Source organism: Entelurus aequoreus, linkage group LG07, assembly GCF_033978785.1.
Source record: "Entelurus aequoreus isolate RoL-2023_Sb linkage group LG07, RoL_Eaeq_v1.1, whole genome shotgun sequence".
NCBI lineage: Eukaryota > Metazoa > Chordata > Actinopteri > Syngnathiformes > Syngnathidae > Entelurus > Entelurus aequoreus.
Window position 1 is genome coordinate 33,179,642 of NC_084737.1, and position 23,380 is coordinate 33,203,021.

A 23,380-nucleotide genomic window follows, 5' to 3' on the forward strand; every position below is an offset into this window, starting at 1 on the left:
ATTTATTGCTTTACATGAATACAAAGAGGAGCATTAATTTTCCAACAATTTTAACTTTTTCAAGTGAACGTGTATAACAAGTCTACAAAAATGGATTCACAGGCATGTGTTGTAAAAATCTAACCTATGAAAAAGGATGCATGGGTTGTGATTCGAGGCGAACATCTGTAACATTTACAGAATGCAAAGCTGAAATGACTTTACTGAAACGGAACTAACACTCTAAAACTGCCAGGTTACAACAAGAAAATTATCAACTTAAGCAAAGTCAATGGTTTAATGTCCAATATACTTTTAGGAATTAGTGCAATGTTAATACACATTTACTCTTGATGTTATGTTTTTCATAGAAAAAAACAATTAAAAGGTGATGCAGACATAAATGATCATTTGGAGACATTCCGTAAATAATTTTTCCTGTCAAAACAACTATGGTTAGAAAATTTTGGAAGTGTATGCCAATGATGATGTTATTGAACACATAGGGGCTACATTAAATTATCAGGGTCTGATTTTAACATTTGGGGAGGAGCTTAGAAAACAGTAAACGTTCAAAACACTGCCTCCATGATCGCCCAGCGCTAAGGCCAGCTGACGTGGGTCCATTTGCCAGCTGAAACTGAAGGGGAAAAAGTTCCTTCTGTGAGGTCCCTCATTTCTTCTTATCCTGGAGCCCAGAGTTTCACAGTGCTACAGTATCCCTCGGTGTGGTATTATACAGTGTCAACAGTCAATTGTGCGGTCAGGCTGGTGTTAGTCATTTTGCCCAGGCTCTGTTTCTGTATTTGTGCAATCGGAATTGTCTGCATCGCCCTCTGTTGACAAGTCAAGTGAATTACCAGAAGAGACACTGGGCGGACAGTCTCCACTCCTGCTGCTGCTGCTGCTGCTGCTGCTGTCCTCAGTGTCTTGCTCGGAGTGTGCATTCTCTTTTAGTGGTCGCTCAGGTTGGTTAAAGTGGACCTCCTCTGTTTTGGCCGCCTCTTTTTCAGGCGATTCTGTCAGTGGGCTGCTGGGCCCTGAAGAAGAGGAATTGAACACGTACTATAATAGGATTTCTTTAAAAAAAAAATCATACTATGAAGCTCCAAACCCAAGTTATTTAATTTATTAAGCTTAAAATTACTTCATATATATTTGTTTTTTCTTCCCCACCAGTGTAATTTAAGGTTTGCACACAGCTTTCGTGTTTAGCAACCCTTAAATGTCATTAAAGTTCTACAGACGACAGGGAAAGAATAACAAAAACAAAAGTATTTTAAGGAAAACTATTCTCTATTTATTTTGCAAGCAACACAGTTGAGCATCAATTTCTCCAACAGTGTACACCAGGGGTGCACATTATGTCGATCGCGAGCTACCGGTCGATCGCGGAGGGTGTGTCAGTCGATCGCCAGCCAGGCATTAAAAAAATAGACCTAAAAATTAGCAATCATGAATCTTCTCCAAGACGTCACTTTTGTCACTTGATTGACATTGAGACATGAGCGTCCTGTGAGATGATGCTGGCTGCTGCGAGATCATTATTAAGAAAAAAATACCGACAGGAAGGGGAGAAACACTTTTTATTTCAACAAACCTGCTGTCAAAACTCTAAAGACCGACTGCACAGTTCTTATCTTTCCAATAAAAGCTCTGCTTCAACCTGCCTGCGCTAACAAAATAAGAGTTTCAGAAAGCTGGCATGCATAAGCTAGCAAGCTACGGAGTTTGCCGCCAATGTATTTCTTGTAAAGTGTATAAATACGAGTATGGAAGCTGAACAAATAAGATACCAAAAAACAACCACTTTCATGGGGTATTGGACAGAAATGAATACTTTTTGTCTCCTCCATTCAAAAATGTGGATGTTATCAGCACTACTGTCTGATTCCAATCAATGCAAGTCATCAGAATAAGGTAATACACCAACTTATATTCTTGTCTTCATGAAAGAAAGGAATCTATATGTGTTAAACATGCTTGTATTATCATTCAACTTGTTAACAAAAACGTCTCTTTCATAAATAAATAAATATAAATTATATATAAATGAATGAGGTAGATCCCCTCGACTTGGTCAATTGAAAAGTAGCTTGCCTGCAGCAAAAGTGTGGTCACCCCTGGTGTACACCAACCAAAGTGACAGTTACCTTGAGTGTGTGCTGTGCCTTGTAAAGTTGTATTTGAACTCACAATTTTATTTCAGTAATACATAGTAGTCGTTAGGTGGCAGTATCGTTCTGCAAACTGCCCTGTCTGTGCAGTTTGTACACATTAAAATAATCTTTCAGGTGTGTTTGAAATCAATTTTGAGACATTTTAGCTAAGAGCAAAATCCATTACTTCTTCTGTGTCAAATGCTTTATAATTATATTTTAGATGTATTACACATATGGTGGTTACTATTGTATGACAGTTAAAATCTTACTTAACACAGTTAGATGTTTTTTTATAATTGTAATGGGAGAATTGTGTTGAAATCAGAGTATGCAAAGTTCTTGAACACTTACCTGGGTCTTCGAGGATGGACTGCGTACCACAAGATGTTTCACTTTTGTTCTTCTGACTGCAAGCGTCTTCGGAAGATTTCATCGCCGATATGTCCTCTGTGCCTTTACAAGAGTATTCCTTGTTTTCACATTTTGTGTCACCCTCCTCATGGTTTTTGTCAACCTTTAGTCTCTTGCTGCTGTGCTTCTCAGCATCAGAGTCCACCTCGTCCTCTTCCTCCTCCTCAAGGTGTTTATGCTTTATCCCGCTGCGTGGAGTTATTTCACCTCCCATGAGTGAAACTTCACTGCTGTAAAAATAAATATGTGAGTCGAGATAAATGTAACATATTTCCTAACGTACAGGCATGTACGTCAAGTATGGGGGTTCATTGGTGTCTTATTACAAAAGTTTTTTTTCCACACTGATTTTGTGTAACTGAATTTTTTTGCTTTTGAAGTTTGTGAACTGATTTTTTTTTAAACATCAAATTTGCAAAATGCATGTGTTTTAAAATTTAGTGTGTAAGAATTCAGTGTTTAGGATTTCAGTGTTTTGAAATTCAGTGTAGAAAAAAATTGATGCTTCAAAATTCACTTCCAGTGAATTAAGGCTAAAGCAATCGATCCTGCCTCAGAACCAGCCACTGAGGTGTCCTGTTTAAAGTCACGTGACACAGATCTTACAAAAAGGCAGGTAATGCAGCACTACATGCGGCGGCCGGGCCATGTAATCTGCTGTATGAAAATTTAAAGCTAAAGACTTTCTACTGTGTATGATTGAGAGGGAGATTTTTGTTCATGTTGATAAAATGTGTTTATTGACTATTTTAAATGACTTTAATGTTGATTGTAATGTTTTTTCTGTTACTCTTTTAGATAATGTAAAAAGCACATTGAGCTGCCTTGAGTAAGAAATGCGGTATACAAATAAATGTGCCTTTTGTGAACACTTTAAACTGGAGATTGCTGTGCATTAGTGAAAAAATCCTAATATTGCACAAAAAAAGATAAAACTGGATCACATGATGGTACAAACACACAATAACGATTGATACTAAAAACGTTATAACAGACCATCTCAAAAACAGAATGAATTTCAAATTTTTTTACTAAACAAAACACTCAATAAGTACATGAAAATACAGAATGTAGGATTTACAATATTAACTATGAAAAATTAAACAGTGAATATTGACAATATATGAACGATGCTCCTCTACTTCCTAGCTGGACCACCTCCTTGATCGACATCTCTAATAATCAAGCAATAACAACAAAGATGCAACAAACATGGCGAAACTAAACTCAAAGTGTAAAAAATATCCACATACTAGATATAATATCACTTTTCTGTGGAACTTTGTTGCGGAAAATATGCCTCCATCTGTCATTCGCGTCTTGGCCTTGTTGCTGTGTAAACAAACCCTGCCTACTTTGCTTTATGCCTGGTCTGTATGGAGCTGTTGTGACAAAGTTCCTATGGTTACCATTGTAACCCGTATGTCACTCAAAAGTGCATATTTTAACCTTTGAAATGATTTATTCCAGCGGGCCACATTTAAATGTATATTTTGTTGTACTATGCCCAGGTAGCCCACCCAGGTAAATGCCTTTTTAATGCTGCTTTGCAAAACCCGTGTCACGTGACTACAAACTCGACACCTCATTGGATGGTTCTGAGACAGTATTGCTTGCTTCTGTCTTAAAGTGAGTATTGCATTTTGAAGCAGCAAATTTTTCTGCACTGAACTTTTTACACTTAATTTTTATGAACACATTTTTTAAACACACACATTTTGCAAATTTTTGTTCAATGAAATTGTTAGCATAATTTGATATAAAAAAATTCAGTTCACAAAATTCAAACACGAAAAATTCAGTTACATAAATCCAGTGTCAAAAAAGCTTTTGTAATAAAGACACAAATTAACCTCCATATCGAGGTGAAACTACGCCAAGCTTGGGACAAAATATCGATATGATGGATTCCTGATTGTACACTGTTTTGATACAACTAGAGCAACCTAAAGTCTTCACACGTCATTACAAATTTTAATGTGATGTGAATTGCTATTGGATTAAAAAAATAAAGTAATTGGAAATACCAGCTTTTAAATCATACATAAAAAATATACAAGAAAAGTGCAGTTTTGTATTTAAGTTATAAATTCTTCTAAGTCTTTAACAAGATCTGATAGCTCAGTTACAGCTCTTTTTTATTACAAAATATGTGTTATATGTGTTTTATGTTGCACGATTGCACCAAGAAAAATTCCTAGTTTGTGAATCCGGCAATAAAACTATTCTGATTTTGATTCTGAAATGTTTGTGTTTGTTTCTTCATATTCAGTCTCTCTCAGTTAAAATAAACATTCCATAAAAACACTGACTTTAATTGTCTTTCTCAAAGGGTAAATTAAGAAAAAGATTGTACAAGATTAAATAATTACTTCCAGTGTTTCCCCTACCAATACATTAGGAGGGTTGCCACACCGGCCCAAGAAGTTCATGCTATCATTAAGGATGTTCCGATCAGGGTTTTATGCTGCCAATTCTGAAACCGATCATCTATGAGTGAGATCAGTCGATACCAATAACATGTATTAACTGTAAATTGTTCCAAATATGTATGGTGAGTACTATTGACAGTTTAACAATATCAGCACAATATTAGTTCCTAGTTTTTTTTATTACTGTGTATTTTTTTTGTTTGGCCAAAAAAAAGTCAATAAAAAAAGTCAATAGTATACAATAACTAAACAAAAGCAAAAACTACTATGTACTATTCATTTAAATTATTAGTTTTTTTGTCCTCAAAGTCCTGCTGTGTCCAGGCAATTAATTACCTGAATTTATAAACATAAACAAAAATGACAAAACAATTACTGAGAAATTAAAAATATGTATCTATTTACTCTTGTATCGATTATATACTGATACTACTTCTCTTGACTGCTACAGTGCTGACACAGCGACAGTTGTTGTTATTTTATCCTCTCTCTAGACTCTTTCTGATTCAATGTGGTTCCATCTACACGTCTTAAACTTTACTAAGCACTTATTGCTTATTTAGTAGTTAGCCTAGCTATTAGCATGCCTGCTCCTGGCTTGCTCTCGGTGAGTAACATGTTTCGCCTCATCCTCCAGTGATAATGGTACGTGATATTGATACTTTAGATCAGGGGTCACCAACCTTTTTGAAACCAAGGGCTACTTCTTGGGTACTGATTAATGCGAAGGGCTACTAGTTAGATACACACTTAAATAAATTGCCAGAAGTAGCCAATTTGCTCAATTTACCTTTAACTCTGTTATTATTAATAATTAATTATATTTATCTTTGTGGAAACACTGATCATCTTAATGATTTCTCACAATAAATATATATAGAAACAGATAAATATCAATATGCAACACTTTATTTTTATATTTTCTCTAAGTGCACATTTTTCAAATTGAACATTTTCAAATGATCACTTCTAAGACAGTCTTGTGAAATCACAATATCCCATTTTAACTAGCTAGCCACTAACATTTTTTAACAAATCATGAATTACTTTGCACCATGTTTGTACAAATAATAACTCATGTAAAATACAAAAGTAAACTCTCAAATTTTTAAATCATGTCACACTTTGAACTGGACACCAAATCTGTTATCTGTTTCTTTGTCAGTTAGTGGGAAGCCTGGCATTGCATGCTGTTAACTAGTGTGTTGTACTCTGGTGTGTAACTTGACACTGCAACTCTGAGTGAGTCTTGCAGATGTGCATCAGTGAGGCGTGTTCTGTGTTTGTTCTTGATTAAGTTCATGTCAGAAAAGGCTGATTCACAAAGATAAGATTTTTCCTCATTGTTTGCGGAACCTTCTTAATCTTTTGGACATATTTTCACAGCAATCTGGCCTTAAGCTTAATTATGATAAATGTAAAATGTTAAGGATCGGAAATCTAACGAGAACGTCCTTTCGAATGGAATGCAAAGTGCCTGTTTTGTGGACAGATGGACCAGTTAACATACTTGGTGTTGTTGTCCCAGAAAATCTGGAAGATCTAGGCTCAGTAAATTATGATAATCGACTAAGAAAGCTGGACAAAATTATGCAATTATGGAAAGGGAAATCCCTAACCTTGTATGGTAAAATGTCTATTGCCAACTCGTTAATTATTCCTCAATTTATTTATTTGTTTTTGTCATTACCAGCTCCATCACAAAACTTTTTTAAGATTTATGAGCGGAGGGTCTTCGATTTTGTCTGGAACGGCAAACCAGAAAAGATTAAAAGAAAGGTTTTGTACAAAGAGTATGAATATGGGGGCCTGAAACTTCTCAATCTTGAAGCTATGTGTCTGTGTTTAAAAGCATCAATTGTTCCAAAGATGTATTTAAACATTGAGTGGTACACAAATGTCCTGTTGGACAAAAAACATGTACTGTATCAAAAGAAATTGTATCCTTTTTTACAAGTGATCCCCTCCCAGAGAGTCTGCTGGGAAACATGGTGGGGTTCATAAAGGAAACAATCCACTCATAGTGGTGTTTTCAATTTTATGTGCCAGAAAAAAGAGACGATATTTTGCAGCAGTTAATATGGATGAACTCTAATATTGTAATAGATGGAAAGCCTTTCTTTTGGAAAAATATGTTTGAAAGAGGAATCATTTTTGGCAATGATATTATCAATGAGAATGGTAAAATTATGAAGTATGATGAATTTAGAGCTATGTATGGTGATGCTTGCTCAAGCTTTTCATTTTATCAACTAACTGGAGTAATTGGGAAAAGATGGAAACAAATAATTAATTATGGAACTACTAAATTATTAGTTTGTAAACCTCTAATACGAAATTCTAGTTGGCAAAAAGGAACTAAAATAAATAGAAAAATATATAATTTTTATTTAATAAAGAAATCTTTGAAGGCTGCCTCATACAACACAAATGGAAAATGGGAGGACTTTTTTGACTGCCCGTTGCCATGGGATGCCATATTCAAACTAATCTATAAAACCACTATCGATGTGCAAAATCGTTATTTTCAAATTAAAATGATTTATAACTTCTTACCCACAGGGAAAATGTTAAAATTATGGAATATGACAGAGTCAGATGATTGCCGATTTTGTTGTCAGGAACCTGAATCCACCCTGCATTTGTTTTGGTATTGTCATATTGTGTCTTTGTTTTGGGTGGAAGTTGAAAAAATGTGTTTAAGGATTGGTTTGTTTATGAAGCTTAATGTGGTTTCTGTTATTTTAGGAGAGTTCATTGACAATCATGATTTAGTCAATTTAATTATAGTACTCGGTAAAATGTTTATTTTTAAGGCCAAAAACAGATATTCACTTAGTATTACTTTCTTTAAAACATTTATTCAGTATTTTCTAACTTTAGAAAGTTACATGGTTGAAAACGATAATGATGCCAAAAAACATAAAAAAAAAGATGAGAAGTCCTCAAAGGCTTATTTTGAAAGTATAATTATGTTTATAGATTATATGATATCTGTTGTTGTGTTCCCTAATTTGAGTGACCTGGACATAATCTGGACTGTACATAAATGCTTATTTTGAAAATGTAATTTTGTTTATAAATTATATGCAATCTGTTGTGTTCCCTAATTTTTTTCTGTGTACATGAATGAAGGTGTGTGTTGCTGAGTCCTACTTGGACATTATCTGGACTGGGCCTAGTTTAAAAAACCCTTTAAACAAATCTAATTTCATTGACAACCTGGTCTGTTGAAGATAAGGCCCTTTTTTTAAAAAAAAAGATAAATAAATTAAAAAAACATTTTCTTGGATAAAAAAAGAAAGTAAAACAATATAAAAATAATTACATAAAAAATAGTAATTAATGAAAATGTTAGTGGACCAGCAGCCTATACAATCATGTGTGCTTCAGGGACTGTGTCCCTTGCAGATGTGTTGTCTATGTTGTGGGAACCAGAATATTGGTAGCAGAAAGAAATAACCCCTTTTGTGTGAGTGGGTGTGGATGAGTGTGCATGGGGGAGGTTGTTTGGGTTGATGCACTGATTGAAAGTGTATCTTGTGTTTTTTCTATGTAGATTTAATTTTTTTAAAAAAAGTTTAAAAAAAAAATTTTTTTTTTTTTTTTTATTTTTTTTTAGAACAGGCCCGCGGGCGACTCATCTGGTCCTTACGGGCGACCTGGTGCCCGCGGGCACCACATTGGTGACCCCTGCTTTAGATACTAACAAATGCAGGTTTTTTTAGCCGTAATGGAGGTAATTGGGCTCATAAGGCTCATAATTAGCTACTGGCCGCTTGTCACATACTTGTTAACATAAATTGGTGGCCGATTGATTGGCACATCCCTAGCTATTTCAATATTACTTTTTTATTTTTGTCTATAGCTACACTTAAGGGGGCCGTTTGCACCATGCTCACAGTAAAATTTTTCAAAGCAAAAAATACAGCATGATCACCATTGGCTGTCTTATGTTATCATTAGTGGTTTAACAGAACTATTTTGTTTTAAAATTGTCTATATTTTTCAAAATTACTAAGTTAATTTTTTTTTTTAAACATTTTACCCGCCCGAACAAAATAATGGGTGTTTACGGTCATTCACCCTGTCTCGTCAACATGTATGCGCAGGGAGGACGTGCACACACACAAAAGCAATCCAAGACAATCAACTAACAATTTGCAGTTATGTTGTTGTTATGACAGAATATACATTCAATAACAGCTAACACTAGCTTTCCAAATCACTATCATTAGCTAACAACACCCAAAGTTAATACGCGTGCACATGTTACGTGGTTGGTACTTCATCAAGGGCGGCAGGACATACGAGCAATATGCTGTAGTATTTGAACACATAGCATGCAATAATTATAAATGAATGTTGCGTTTTTGAACCGCGTCGATCTCGTCACAGCAGTAATAGCGCTAGCATGTCATCTGTTGTAAATACGAGAGGTACTAACTCACCGCCTATAATGTTAGTGCTATTAACTGTTAAATTTAAATGAATGCCTTCTCATTTAGATGAGCAAGACGAGAGACAGATTCTCATTGGCTCCGTGGTGGGCAGAAAGTACTAGCTCCATATTCATGTCTGCCGCCCAGCGCTATAGCGTCTCCTTTTATCGCAACAGGCAACTTACAAGCAGTGACTAAGTTTGTGGTTTAAAGTACCAGTAGAGTGGGGAAAAAAAGTTACCTTTACATGCTTAATTATTTTTCATTGTATCCATTGAACCATATCTAATTGTATTTACAATGCGCAAAGTATGTGCAAATACACAAAATGCCACAAATTCAGTCAGCCATTTTGAATATTGCGCTCTGAATACCGTATTTTTCGGACTATAAGTTGCAGTTTTTTTTCATAGTTTGGCCGGGGGTGCGACTTATACTCAGGAGCGACTTATGTGTGAAATGATTAACACATTACCGTAAAATATCAAATAATATTATTTAGTTCATTCACGTAAAAGACTAGACGTATAAGATTTCATCGGATTTAGCGATTAGGAGTGACAGATTGTTTGGTAAACGTATAGCATGTTCTATATGTTATAGTTATTTGAATGACTCTTACCATAATATGTTACGTTAACATACCAGGCACGTTCTCAGTTGGTTATTTATGCGTCATATAACGTACACTTATTCAGCCTGTTGTTCACTATTCTTTATTTATTTTCAATTGCCTTTCAATTGTCTATTCTTGGTGTTGGGTTTTATCAAATAAATTTCCCCAAAAAATGCGACTTATACTCCAGTGCGACTTATATATGTTTTTTTCGTTCTTTATTATGCGTTTTTGGCCGGTGCGACTTATACTTTGGAGCGACTTATACTCCGAAAAATACGGTACCTTCGGCTATTTACGGAGATAGACGTCACTGTAGTAACGCTTCTGCACTCTGACCATAGTATCAGATCAGTCATACTGGAAATACGCCAAAAATAGACAGAGAATTGCTATCTATCATTCACAATCCTTATATAAGACATGTACACATATGTCTTTGTTTTTTTATGCATTCTAAGTCGTAAATAAATAATCAACAAAAAGTCTGCTAATAATGGAGTCTACGGCTCTCTATTTCACCCACAAAACTCTCTAAATAACCATTCCAACCCTGCAAACAATACCGTACTCTATTTACCTCTCGTGACCTAAATATCAATCAAATATTAGTAATGTTGTTATTATAAGCGCTAACGCAGACAAAGTATTTTTAGCATTGATAACCGAGCGCTAACTATCGTTTATGCTGTACTGGGCTCAATTAGAGACTTTAATGTAATTATAAAATGAAACTGAAAATGGCAGTAATGCAAACTGCCATAAAACTGTAAAGAAGAATCTTATGCAACACTGAGCAACACGATGTCTTGTTTGTTGCCGTTTCTGCTCCTGCATCATCGCGTCTCGGCTTGTCAATGTTATTCTAGATTATGCCTCTCATCTGAATATTACAAGGATTTAGCCATGAATTAAAAGTTTTTCATCCATGACATTCAGTTAACACGCGGAGAAGGACACAAACACACTACAACAGAAGACACTGTCAACTCTGCAGCAACTTTTTTAACGCTTTGTTGTGTGGATTAAAATACATTTTTCATCTAAACGGGGAGATATGGATATCCTATCAGTCGTCATCACAGTGAAAGCAGACATCGTACAGTAAGCTATCGTTTTATTATGTTGGTAGTTTGTATTTCCTGTTTAGCACTTAGCAATACTGCTACATGATGCTTAGTGTTTCACTAAAGTTGGATCTGTTTGGCACAGCTTCTAAAATTTGTAGCTCACCCTCCTTGTATTCAGGATAAAAGTATAAGGACCGTCATTTGTCCAGAAGTAATTGTTATTGGCTCCCACAGAGTCTGTATGATTAGCATTGATGTTGTTGTTGTTGATGTTGATGGGATCTGCGATTCCTACCTTTATGTCTCTCGACCACGTGACTGGCTAGCTTATTCTCTCTCAAAATGGCTCGGGAATCTCTGAGATTGATACTATTTTGATCATATATATTTACTCGCAAACTTCATAAGTCTTTCGGTGTCATACATCAGATATACCTGCATATGATAATAGCTTCAATATAGAAGGAACTTGTTTTTATACTCTACTGGTATGTTAAAGCTTGCACTCATTTGCCACAGTGCCACTGATTTTCAAGAAGTTAATTTTCCAATTGTAGTCGGCGAAAGGTTGCATGTTTTTCTGCAACCACATTTTCACTTAGTCATTTCCATTATTCAGGTGAAACTCATGAAATTAGAATATCATGTAAGTTAATTCATGTCAGCAGTTTAACTTCAAATGTGAAACTAATATGTGATATTATCTCATTGCATTCAAAGTGAGATATGTCAAGCTTGTATTTATTATAACTGATCATCATGGCTTACAGCTTTTAAAGACCCCCCATTTTCTGAGATTTTCAATTTAAGGTTTTCATAAACTGTAAGCCATAATCATCAAAATTAAATCAAAAGAAGGCTTGCAATATCTTGTGTTGCATGTTATATATATTATAGTTTCATCTTGTAAATCTAAACAATCCATTGTAATATTTTAAATTGACCAATATATTGTCTAGGGAGATGACAAAAAATTACTAAATATTAAAAAAAAAAATTCAAATATATGTTACATTCTTGAGTATTTTCCACGTTTTATTTTTTTAAATTCTACAGAAGAATATTTATTTAAAATGTGATTTTTTTCAATGCTATGTACCTCTTAAGACCTTACTGTTAGCTTTGTAAAGTCATGTTAGATCTAAACTAAACACAATTGATGCTAATCTACCTTTTTGCTTTCTTTTTTTTACCAAATAAAAATCGATAAGAGAACCGTTATAGAACCAAATCGTTCGTTAAGCAGAATCGAAAGTGGAATTGGAACCAGAAAAATATTATCAATTCCCATCCCGAGTCAATAGTTCCAGAAGCCATAAGAGGGTGGGATTTACGGTGTAAAATACAAATAATTTTGCCACATCTAGTGTGTGTGTTACAATCATTGGTACTTTAACTTAACTTTATTGGAAAACTATTAGCGCCCTCTAGGCATCTGTGTAAATGTTGCAAACAGCCCCTTCAAGTAATTTAAGGATACCTTCTCATATATAGAAAAGGTCTAGACATGTTCCTTATATGAAACAAACTTTTACCGTTTTTCATCCACAAACAAACAAAAACAAAACAAAGTGTCTGTCTGCAGAGGTTTTTTTTATATATACACCGGTACTATTGTGTAAGGCTGAAACGACGCGTCGACGTAGTCGACGTCATCGGTTACGTAAATACGTCGACGCCGTTTTTGTGCGTCGACGCGTCACATATTTACGTCACACAACCGTCATGGCGAAGCCCAAAGCAGACTTTCAAAGCAGACGATCAAAGCAGACGATCAAAGCAGACGATGCGAGCGGTGCGAGCGAGGGGGAAAAAGCACGCCAAAAGTCGTCAAAAGTGTGGGAGTATTTCAATAAACGGCCTAATAATGTTGTTGTATGCACACTGTGTCGAGCGGAAATGGCCTATCATAGCAGCACAACGGCTATGAACGAACATTTGAAAAGAAAACCATCAACCATCAACTAGTCAATCGTCCGCGCGAGCATACGTTGTCATCATTACACAAAAACATGAATGTGTCATTTGTATCTGCTAGGGGTGTAACGGTACGTGTTTTGTAAGGCTGAAACGAGACGTCGACATAGTCGACGTCATCGGTTACGTAAATACGTCGACGCCGTTTTTGTGCGTCGACGCGTCGCATATTTACGTCACACTACTGTCACGGCGAAGCGCAAAGCAGACGATCAAAGCAGACGATCCGCGCGAGCATGCGTTGTCATCATTACACAAAAACATGAATGTGTCATTTGTATCTGCTAGGGGTGTAACGGTACGTGTTTTGTATTGAACCGTTTCGGTACGGGGCTTTCGGTTCGGTACGGGGGTGTACCGAACGAGTTTCTAAGCTAAAGCTAAAGCCTTAACAAGCTGCATTGCTCCTTCTGCCTCTGTCTCAGCACGCAGCATTGTCCCACCCACACAACCATCTGATTGGTACACACATAGCATTACCAGCCAATCATATTCAGAGCGCATGTAGTCAGCGCTTCAGCGTGGAGTAGATAGGTGTTTAGCAGGTGAGCATCAGGCAGCGGACTCTCCCCAAATGATAATAAACACCTCCCAGTCAACTACTAGTAACATCACTATGAGCCTGTTGACCTTCTAGAAATATAAACTGCAGCTCAGCTCACTCGCAGTCCTGGCTTGAGGTGAAGGCTAATTACCTCTCAGTTCCAGCCACATCGACCCCTTTTGAGCGCCTATTTTCAGCTGCTGGGAATATTGTAAACATGAAAAGAAGCAGAGCATGTACACATGCTAACCTTTCTTCATTACAACTGTTAGTCACTCACTGGAATGAGTAGAATTGGTTATTGTGTACTGTGTTGGACTGGATGTTTATTTTGCACATTTTAAAAGCAATACTTAATGTTTACAGTGCTCCAGAATATTTAGATTGGCACTTTTTTGTATTGGATGTTTATCTTTATTTTTGCACATTAAAAAGCAAATAAGCTACTTTTAATTTTGTTAAATGTTAAAAGTTTTAAATGTATACATTGTTACAGAATATTTAGTCATGTTGTTGTCAATGTTGACTGAGTGGCCATACTTCTTTTTTTTTGTAAATAAAAGCCATGCCTTTTGAAAAAACGGGCCTACATTTATTTTTTCATCTTCATTTTGAATAAAAAAATAATCGGTAAAAGGAAAAATAATCTATAGATTAATCGAAAAAAAAAGCATCTATAGATTAACCGATTAATCGAAAAAAATCTAGATTAATCGATAGAAAAATAATCGTTAGCTGCAGCCTTAGTGTTTTGTATTGAACCGTTTCGGTACGGGGCTTTCGGTTCGGTACAGGGGTGTACCGAACGAGTTTCTAAGCTAAAGCTAAAGTCTTAACAAGCTGCTTTGCTCTTTCTGCCTCTGTCTCAGCACGCAGCATTGTCCCACCCACACAACCATCTGATTGGTACACACAAAGCATTATCAGCCAATCAGCAGTGCGTATTCAAAACGTTACCAGCCAATCAGCAGTGCGTATTCAGAGCGCATGTAGTCAGCGCTTCAGCGTCGAGCAGATAGGTGTTTAGCAGGTGAGCATCAGGCAGCGGACTCTCCCCAAATGATAATAAACACCTCCCACTCAACTACTAGTAACATCACTATGAGCCCGTTGACCTTCTAGGAATATAAACTGCAGCTCAGCTCACTCGGAGTCCTGGCTTGAGGTGAAGGCTTATTACCTCTCAGTTCCAGCCACATCGACCCCTTCTGAGCGCCTATTTTCAGCTGCTGGGAATATTGTAAACAAGAAAAGAACCAGAGCATGTAGACATGCTAACCTTTCTTCATTACAACTGTTAGACACTCACTGGAATGAGTAGAATTGGTTATTGTCTACTGTGTTGGACTGGATTTTTATTTTGCACATTTTAAAAGCAATACTTAATGTTTACAGTGCTCCAGAATATTTAGATTGGCACTTTTTTGTGTTGGATGGTTATCTTTATTTTTGCACATTTTAGCGAATAAGCAATACTTTCACTTTTGTTGAAATGTTTACACTGTTGTTACAGAATATTTCGTTTTGCACTTTTTTGTATTGGATGTTTATCTTTATTTTTGCACATTTTAAAGCAAAATAAGCAATACTTTTACTTTTGAAATGCTTATACTATTGCAGAATATTAAGATTTGCACTGGATGTTGACTTTTATATTTGCACATTAAAAAGCAAATAAGCTACTTTTAATTTTGTTAAATGTTAAAAGTTTTAAATGTTTACAATGTTACAGAATATTTAGTCATGTTGTTGTCAATGTTGACTGAGTGGCCATACTTCTTTTTTTTTGTAAATAAAAGCCATGCCTTTTGAAAAAACTGGCCTACATTTATTTTTTCATCTTCATTTTGAATAAAAAAATAATCGGTAAAAGGAAAAATAATCTATAGATCAATCGAAAAAAATAATCTATAGATTAACCAATTAATCGAAAAAAAAAATAATCTATAGATTAATCGATAGAAAAATAATCGTTAGCTGCAGCCTTACTATTGTGCTTGTTACTTCAACAGCAGGGATACATTTTTTAGTACATGTTACATCAGAACAGTGGAATCTTTGCAGACACAAACAAAAAGTCTGAATAAAATATAAAAATATAAAAATGCCTTTTCTGAATAAATTAGTGGGTGTGTTGATTCTCCCAGTCGGGACCAATACAGTCACATAGACCAGTGGTTACCAACCTTTTTGTAACTGCGGACCGGTTAACACTTGAAAATTTGTCCCACGGACCGGGAGGGGGGTATGTTTTTTTTTTTTTTTTTTTTGTCATAAAAAAATACAATCATGTGTGCTTACGGACTGTATCCCTGCAGACTGTATTGATCTATATTGATATATAATGTAGGAACCAGAAATATTAATAACAGAAAGAAACAACCCTTTTGTGCGAATGAGTGTGAATGAGTGTGAATGGGGGAGGGAGGTTTTTTGGGTTGGTGCACTAATTGTAAGTGTATCTTGTGTTTTTATGTTGATTTAATAAAAAATAAAATATATATTTATATATATATATTTTTTTTCTTTTTTATGTCTTGTGCGGTCCGGTACCAATCGATCCACGGACCGGTACCGAGCCGCGGCCAGGTGGTTGGGGACCACTGACATAAACGATGTCTGAGTGCCTGCAAGTTCGCATTCGGGGCGGATTACTGGTGAGCTGCAGCAGATAGTAAAACTAAAGTTGCTGCTCCTTATAAATTTTGTGTTTCAACTTCTATGCTAGTGTTAGTCATATTTCTTTATTTTGTTCTTCTAGGCTGCAATTCCAGCTGGGTAAGGGGAAGAGGCACAACACGATTACGTCGTGAGGAGACTGACTTTCACGACAGTGGAACGAGATGGTTGCGCACACGGACACACTTTCACACAAAAGGTACACTAACACACACATTCACAGACACGCATAGGATCACGGTCAATAATAGTGGATTGTTCCATGCAGGATTATACCAAGCATCGTGGCTTCCCTGTTGTGGTAACTTCTAACAGACATGTCCGCCATATTTAATCAAGGAAATATGCAGACAGTTGATCACCGTGATCTAACTCAAATTAATCATGTAATCGCCCAGAATGATAATTCTCATTATCAAAAAATATTTTGTCGTTTTTTATATTGTTTACAAACTCAGAAAAAGTCCTTGGACACAGGAGGGCTTGAAGGGCAAAAAACAAATTATTTAAATCAGAGCAACAGTAGGAAATCATTTAATTGATATTGGTACAATGAAATCCAATCTAGTTTTTGTGTCTGATTATAAATGTGATGAAAAATGTGGCTTATACCACATATTAGTTTTATTAGTTTCATATTTTATCTTTAATTGCTGACATTAACAGACTTTTGCATGATATTCAAATGTTTTGAGATTCACCTGTAATATGTTGTGATATATATCGTTATCGCAGAAGGCTACAATATATATTGTAATATAGATTTTAGGCCATATCGCCTTTCACTAACATCCTACCTGATGCGGTGCTCCGTCTCTTCCTCTTCCATGGGTTCTGACTCCTTGCTGACTTCACACTCAGGTAGCCCATTGGTGGAAAGTGATGGCGATAATGAAAGCTTTGGCCTGTTGAGCAGTTTTGGCGTGCCTGGTCCATTTACATTTCGACTGCAAAAGAAAAAGCAATTATTACACATGGAGAAGTATGAAATGATTTCACAAATAGTGACCAATTGTTCCTATTGCTACTATATGGAGGACGTTTTGGAGCTTCTATTAATGGCTCCCACCTGTCTGAGCATAGAGAAGAGTTGCCAGGAAACATCACTCCATTCATTCTGGTTGAACTGGATGCCCTATTTTTCCTTTAAATGTCAAAGGAACAAAACAATTGTCAGTTTAGCCACAAATGCTCAACAGAAATGTGATGCACGAAAGCTGATGTACTTACTCTGATGTAGAGTACACACAGCTTACCACCATTACATTCTGTAAATTAGAGGAGAAAAAGGAACCTTAATACACATCTACTTATCAATGATACCTGCACTGAAACCAACCTTTTCAATACCCCTGAGAAACTTGTCTGTTCCAGAATAGTTTCTCTTGGGGTCAGTGAGCAGTTCACACAGACGCTGAATGGTGAATGGGATTCTGGGAAAGTTACCAAGAGATATGTTTAGAAAGAAAAAAAAAGTCACAACCTCTAACCCAGGGATGTCAAACATGCGGCCTGGCCCGCTCACCAGTTTAATCCGGCCCGCGAGATGGATTTGATAGGTGTAAAAATTTGCTTCATTTTTAAATGAAATAAACTGCTGTTCTCAATGTGTCCACTGGATGTCGCAAATCAATTCTGTTAGGTACACAGTAAAGCGGGTCTGCGCTCCTCCCCCTCTACCCAACATAAAAACCTGCTTTGAACAAATCGTGCTTTGGCACCCTCATTTTCCACAAAATGTCTCTGTTAAAAAAGAGAAAAGTGGACGCAGAGTGTTCCAAGAAAAAATATAATTCTCCTATTTATGGAAGTGGATGGGAAACCACATATCTTCATGAGCAAGTTTTCTCTTTAATGAACACCAATCAAACAAAGCTAAGCTCAAGGCTCACACACAAGCACTTCAATCAATCAATCAATGTTTATTTATATAGCCCTAAATCACAAGTGTCTCAAAGGGCTGTACAAGCCACAACGACATCCTCGGTACAGAGCCCACATACGGGCAAGGAAAAACTCACCCCAGTGGGACGTAACATCCTGAAATGGTCTGCCACTCAAGATGTGACACCTGATAAAGATGCCTTTGTGAAAGCTAAAACATGCCAGGTTTCAAGACTAAAATAAACAATTGGAAACCTTACTTAAAACGCTGCATGAGACACTGCACCTCGATATAGATCTGTGAAAACGATTGTCTTGTGTGGAAATTTAAAGAAAGTGAACGATGTGTGATTTACTGCAATACTGTCAGTCTTTTAAGTTAATACGTTTGGTTTGTTGAAATTGTTTATGCATTGCACAGCTTTTATTTTTCTATCAATACACAGTGATGCCTACGAGGCAGGGAGAAACTGAACCGATCTTGACTAGATTCTATCATTGTATGGTTTGTTAAGTTTGCACAGGATTATACGTGGAAACGACAAATGGTGTATTTGATACCTAGAAGAGTTTTTATTTATTATTTATTTAGTATTGTGTTGAATCCCAGATAGACACTGACTTACAGTTTAATGGCTTTGTAGATACATGGGACAAAGTCTAAGTTGATTGTATTCTTGATTTTTTTCCTGAGAATTATCAACTAACTTGAAGTGTTTTGTGAAGAGGGTTACCGGTATTTGTGATATGTACATTTTCAGAATGTGCTTGTTCTATTTTGGCCAAAAGCAAAACAAAAAAACAATCTGAAGTTGTTGTAGTTGTATTTCTAGGTTATTATGCCAAGATTTTGAGCTAAAATGAGTTTGACACCCATGATCTAATCTCCATCATCGAAACAGGATGTAAATGTCGCCAAACCTGTATGCACAAACATACACACTGCACTTGTCTCGTTAGTCACACATACAGTGTTAAAAGTATAATAATGATCTTGTTAAAAACGGGTTTACATTTGACTGAATGAGATAGGCTCCAGCTTCCCCGACAAGCGGTAGAAAATGGATGGATGGATGAATGTGCTATTTAAAACAGTTTTTTGTGGATACATAAGACGTACTAGTGGTGCTTTGGACAAAACTTTGCATAGATTGTGTTTTACAGACCATCTTCAAGCCGCTTTCTGACTTTCTCTTCAGAATGCGCCATTTTGTGGGTGGTCTTATTTACATGTCGAAGCCCTCATCCAGGCCAAGTCCCCTTTTCGACTGAGTCTTCTGCATGTCCGCCATTATGTAATTTTTAGCGCTTCAGTATGGAGTTAGAATGATATGCTACTTTTTGTTAGAAATGGCAACAGTGTAGGATTTTAACATGGATGTGCATTTACGAGCCATTCTGCCCCACAGCAAGAAGATAGAGAAGAAAAAAAGGAGCTTATTGACTATACAACTGAATAAAAATGGCAGACTCACTCAAAGCTCTTCCGGTAAACCTCGACCATATATGGAGCTATCTGCTAATGTAACTAAGGTCAAATATGTCACGATCGTCTCAAATTTGGAAGAAAGCAAGATCGTTGTATTGTTATAATCGCCATGCCTCCATGGTTTGATGTAACATTTCCGTGACTTATGAGGTCCCAAATACACAAAAATAGGTACCAACAGGTAAGAAAAGTTGGTTTTGCATAATAGTAACCCTGCTATGCTCTATCATGAAAAACTAAATGTTCTTACCTGTTGGTTGGTATCTGTTTTTGTGTATTTGGGATATGCATAAGTCCCGAAAATTTGAAATCAAACCAGGGAGACATTGCAAAGATATTCATAAAAAAAATATTGCCTTCCTTCATACTTCATCCAAACCAGCTGTTTGGAACAGTCAGCAAATTAGCCATGTATGGTATAAATGTACCCAGAGTGCCTTGCGCACATCTAATATTGTATTCTGCGCTGCAGTCAATAAGCTCCTTCTTTTTCGCTATCCTCAAGAGGTGGGAATCTTTGGGCACCTCGCGATTCGATTATGATTTAGGAACTATGATTCCATTAAAAAACGATTATTGATGGATCAATAATTTCTACATATTGATGCAGTTTAACATTTCTTTTCGTTTCACCATATAAGCGATCATCATTTGCAACTTTAAAAAACAGTGCATTTGTAATAAAAAACAGTATTTCTCATATTTACTAAATTAATGGAAATGTGTGCAAAACTGGTACATAAATGCCATAAAATAAAGGAGCTGGTCAGCTCTCACAGTGAGGTGGCTCGCTGCAGTCAGCCAAATTTTAGAACTGTCTGCATTACTTTATTTATAATAAATACATCGAATATCGATTATTGACAATTGCTAATCGATTTTGTAATCGTCTATGTCCGAATTGCAATGCATCTAAACATTTATTATTTCCCCCACCTCTAGGGCAGACTGTCTCGTACATGCACATGCATCCTCCGCTGTTGCCATTTCTAATACAAAGTAGTGTGTAGTTCTAAATTATATCTGTCAGTGGACTTGATATAGAAGCGCTAAAAACTACAACAGGGCTGACGGGGAAAAGGCGCAGTTGAAGTGGAGGCACGTGAATAAGACCACCTACAAAACGGCTCATCCTGAAGAGACGGTCAGAAAGCAGCTTGAAGATGGTCTGTAAAACATAATCTATACAAAATTTTGACCAAAGAACCACCATTACATGTTATGTAGACCAGTGTTTTTCAACCACTGGGCCGCACACTAGTGTGCCGTGAGATACAGTCTGGTGTGCCGTGGGAGATGATGTAATTTCACCTATTTGTAATACTCGACAACAGCGGGAGGCAGCGTACAGGTAAAATGGTATCTAATGCTTAAACCTTGTTTTGTCATTAAAAAAAATACAATCATGTGTGCTTACGGACTGTATCCCTGCAGATTGTATTGATCTATATTGATATATAATGTAAGAACCAGAAATATTAATAACAGAAAGAAACAACCCTTTTGTGCGAATGAGTGTGAATGAGTGTAAATGGGGAGGGAGGTTTTTTGGGTTGGTGCACTAATTGTAAGTGTATCTTGTGTTTTTTATGTTGATTTAATAAAAAAAATTTAAAAAAATAAATCATTATTATTTTTTTTTAATTTCATTTCTTGTGCGGCCCAGTACCAATTAATCCACGGACCGGTACCGGGCCATGGCCCGGTGGTTGGGGACCACTGATGTAGACCACAAGGAGGTATTTTACATTTAGAAAAAAAACATAATATGAACCCTGTAAGTAATAATCGTTTTAGGTGGAATCACAGGACCATAAAATAAAAATATACCGTATAGCCTGTCACATGTTACACTTGGGTGTAACATACAGTAATGGCAATCATCCGGCAGCCTCACTCACCCATTGTAGCTGTCAACAATTTTTAAGATCCTGTTCTTCATCTCCTCGAAAGGAATGTGTTCTACATTGGGATTGTGTGGGTTTCTCTGCTCCGGCGTGGATGTATGAAAATCATCTATGACCTTCTCTAATTTAAACATGAAGTAGGATTTGAACTGTGACCATGGGATCCTAGGAGAGATCAGAACAGATTTGCTCCGGTGAAGAATGCACAAGAATAATGGCAAACTGGACTAGCTGGCCGATTGTTTACACAACTGAAACTAAATGTGTCAAACTGTCAACATTAAATTAGTGTTGGTCGTAGTAACTCACATTGATTCCCCCGTCTTGGCAACTTGACACATGAATTGCTCCAACACGGGCATGGCATCCCTTTTCGCTTTCTTCTCAAAATCTGCAAATTACAATATTCGAAAATGTTATAATTCTAACTGAAGCCCACAATACTCTTACTGGATGTTCAGCTAGGACACAATCAGTGCGAATAAAAATAGCTGAAATGCTTGTTTGCGGCAACTGGTGGTCTTACACTATGATCTGGCCAAGATGAGTCGACTGGCAGGGTTAAAAACAAGTAAACGTCACACCATAACATCGTCACACACCTATTGCAAACACTAGCGGTTCAATTGAAAGTTGTTGCATTGGTAGCGTGCATATCTGTTATTATAATTTGCACAACCATTTGCTGTCAAGTCTCCAATAATTCGTCTGACACATAATAAGGGGGAGTCAACTTGCTGGGTGTGAATAGTGCACAGTGCACTTGCTGCCTGCTTGTAAGCTAAGTTGCGATCACGTAGTTAGCAACCATTAGCGCGTCCGTTGAACGTATCAAAATAAATGTAAAAAAAAAAATCTCACGAATGCATCATCATCACGTATTTGTAGGAACTGGAAAGTTTGCCTTGAAACGCTTTCGACAAGGCTTCGGCGTCCATCGCTGCCTCCGCTCACAGGAAGGAAATACTTGCTAGTTAGCAATAGCAAGTAGCAACGCAACAAAGCTGGCCTAGGTGAAGACTGCGCATGTCCGCAGTGACGTCATACATTTACGAAAGTGTCAATGTGTCCAAAATAGCCCTTTTTTTAAATGGGAAAACTCGGACTGGAACTAGAAACAACCACAACATTGTACACGACGTATGGTTTTCTGTGGAAGCCAGGCGTGGAATTCTCTAGTTTGGCGTATTCACATATTTTGTTGTTGTTGTTGTACACGCACAAACCTGGGGAAAGCGGCCAATTAGTCAGCAGCTGATCATCTGATATTTGAACCCAACAACCTGCACATGCAACACGGGAGCTGCGCTGGAAACAACGTCACTAGAAGACTGCCTGCTTTTTTGTGTGTGTGATTGTCTTGTTGTTACAAAGACCTCGGGAGTTCTCACAGAGGCAACAATGGCAGCAGTACCCGTTGCCACGCTACATTTGACTTCTCCATCAAGCCCGGTTAGTCTCCTGGAGCCCAACATTCACAGCGGAGGCAGAGAAGCAGATTTGAGATGTTGCTCAGACAATAAAGAAAACGACAGTCTACCTTTGCATTCTGCTTGGACCTTCTGGCTGGACAAGTAAGCTAAAGTTATTATTCAGCCATTATCCATTTGAGAACAAAGACAGGGGATGACACAGATAGCAACAGCCTTTTGTTGAAATTATCTCCTTGTTTTTATTACATGTCTCCGCCTGTTCTAACTTATTTATTTTCTATTTATTACTGACAATGTTCATTTTTTATCCTACCAACATGTATTTACATTGTATTCCTTTTTTTTCTTAATAAAC

The 23,380-nt window shown here is 36.7% G+C and overlaps 2 protein-coding genes across 5 annotated transcripts in view; one reads left to right on the forward strand and one right to left on the reverse strand.

The window, feature by feature from the left end:
- On the reverse strand, positions 1-22,651 carry LOC133653695 (serine/threonine-protein phosphatase 4 regulatory subunit 2-like). 4 transcript variants are annotated; one of them, XM_062053263.1, is made up of 9 exons: positions 22,497-22,651; positions 21,902-21,983; positions 21,587-21,757; positions 17,652-17,745; positions 17,543-17,580; positions 17,382-17,456; positions 17,110-17,259; positions 2,493-2,779; positions 1-1,019 (listed from the first exon to the last, which is right to left on the reverse strand). In XM_062053263.1, exons 1-9 carry the CDS (start codon positions 22,528-22,530, stop codon positions 754-756), a joined length of 1,197 nt encoding a protein of 398 aa, XP_061909247.1. In that variant the 5' UTR covers positions 22,531-22,651; the 3' UTR covers positions 1-753. The 4 variants fall into 4 exon arrangements, with proteins under 4 accessions (XP_061909247.1, XP_061909246.1, XP_061909249.1 ...); XM_062053262.1 differs by having other exon boundaries at positions 2,493-2,782; XM_062053265.1 differs by having other exon boundaries at positions 2,493-2,782; positions 22,454-22,603.
- LOC133653696 (eukaryotic translation initiation factor 4E type 3-like) overlaps positions 22,612-23,380 on the forward strand; it is a 7,926-nt gene continuing 7,157 nt past the window's right edge. The window contains exon 1 of the mRNA XM_062053267.1: positions 22,612-23,166. Within this exon, the coding sequence (XP_061909251.1) occupies positions 22,994-23,166 (173 nt within the window). The 5' untranslated portion in view covers positions 22,612-22,993. The remainder of the gene's footprint in view (positions 23,167-23,380) is intronic.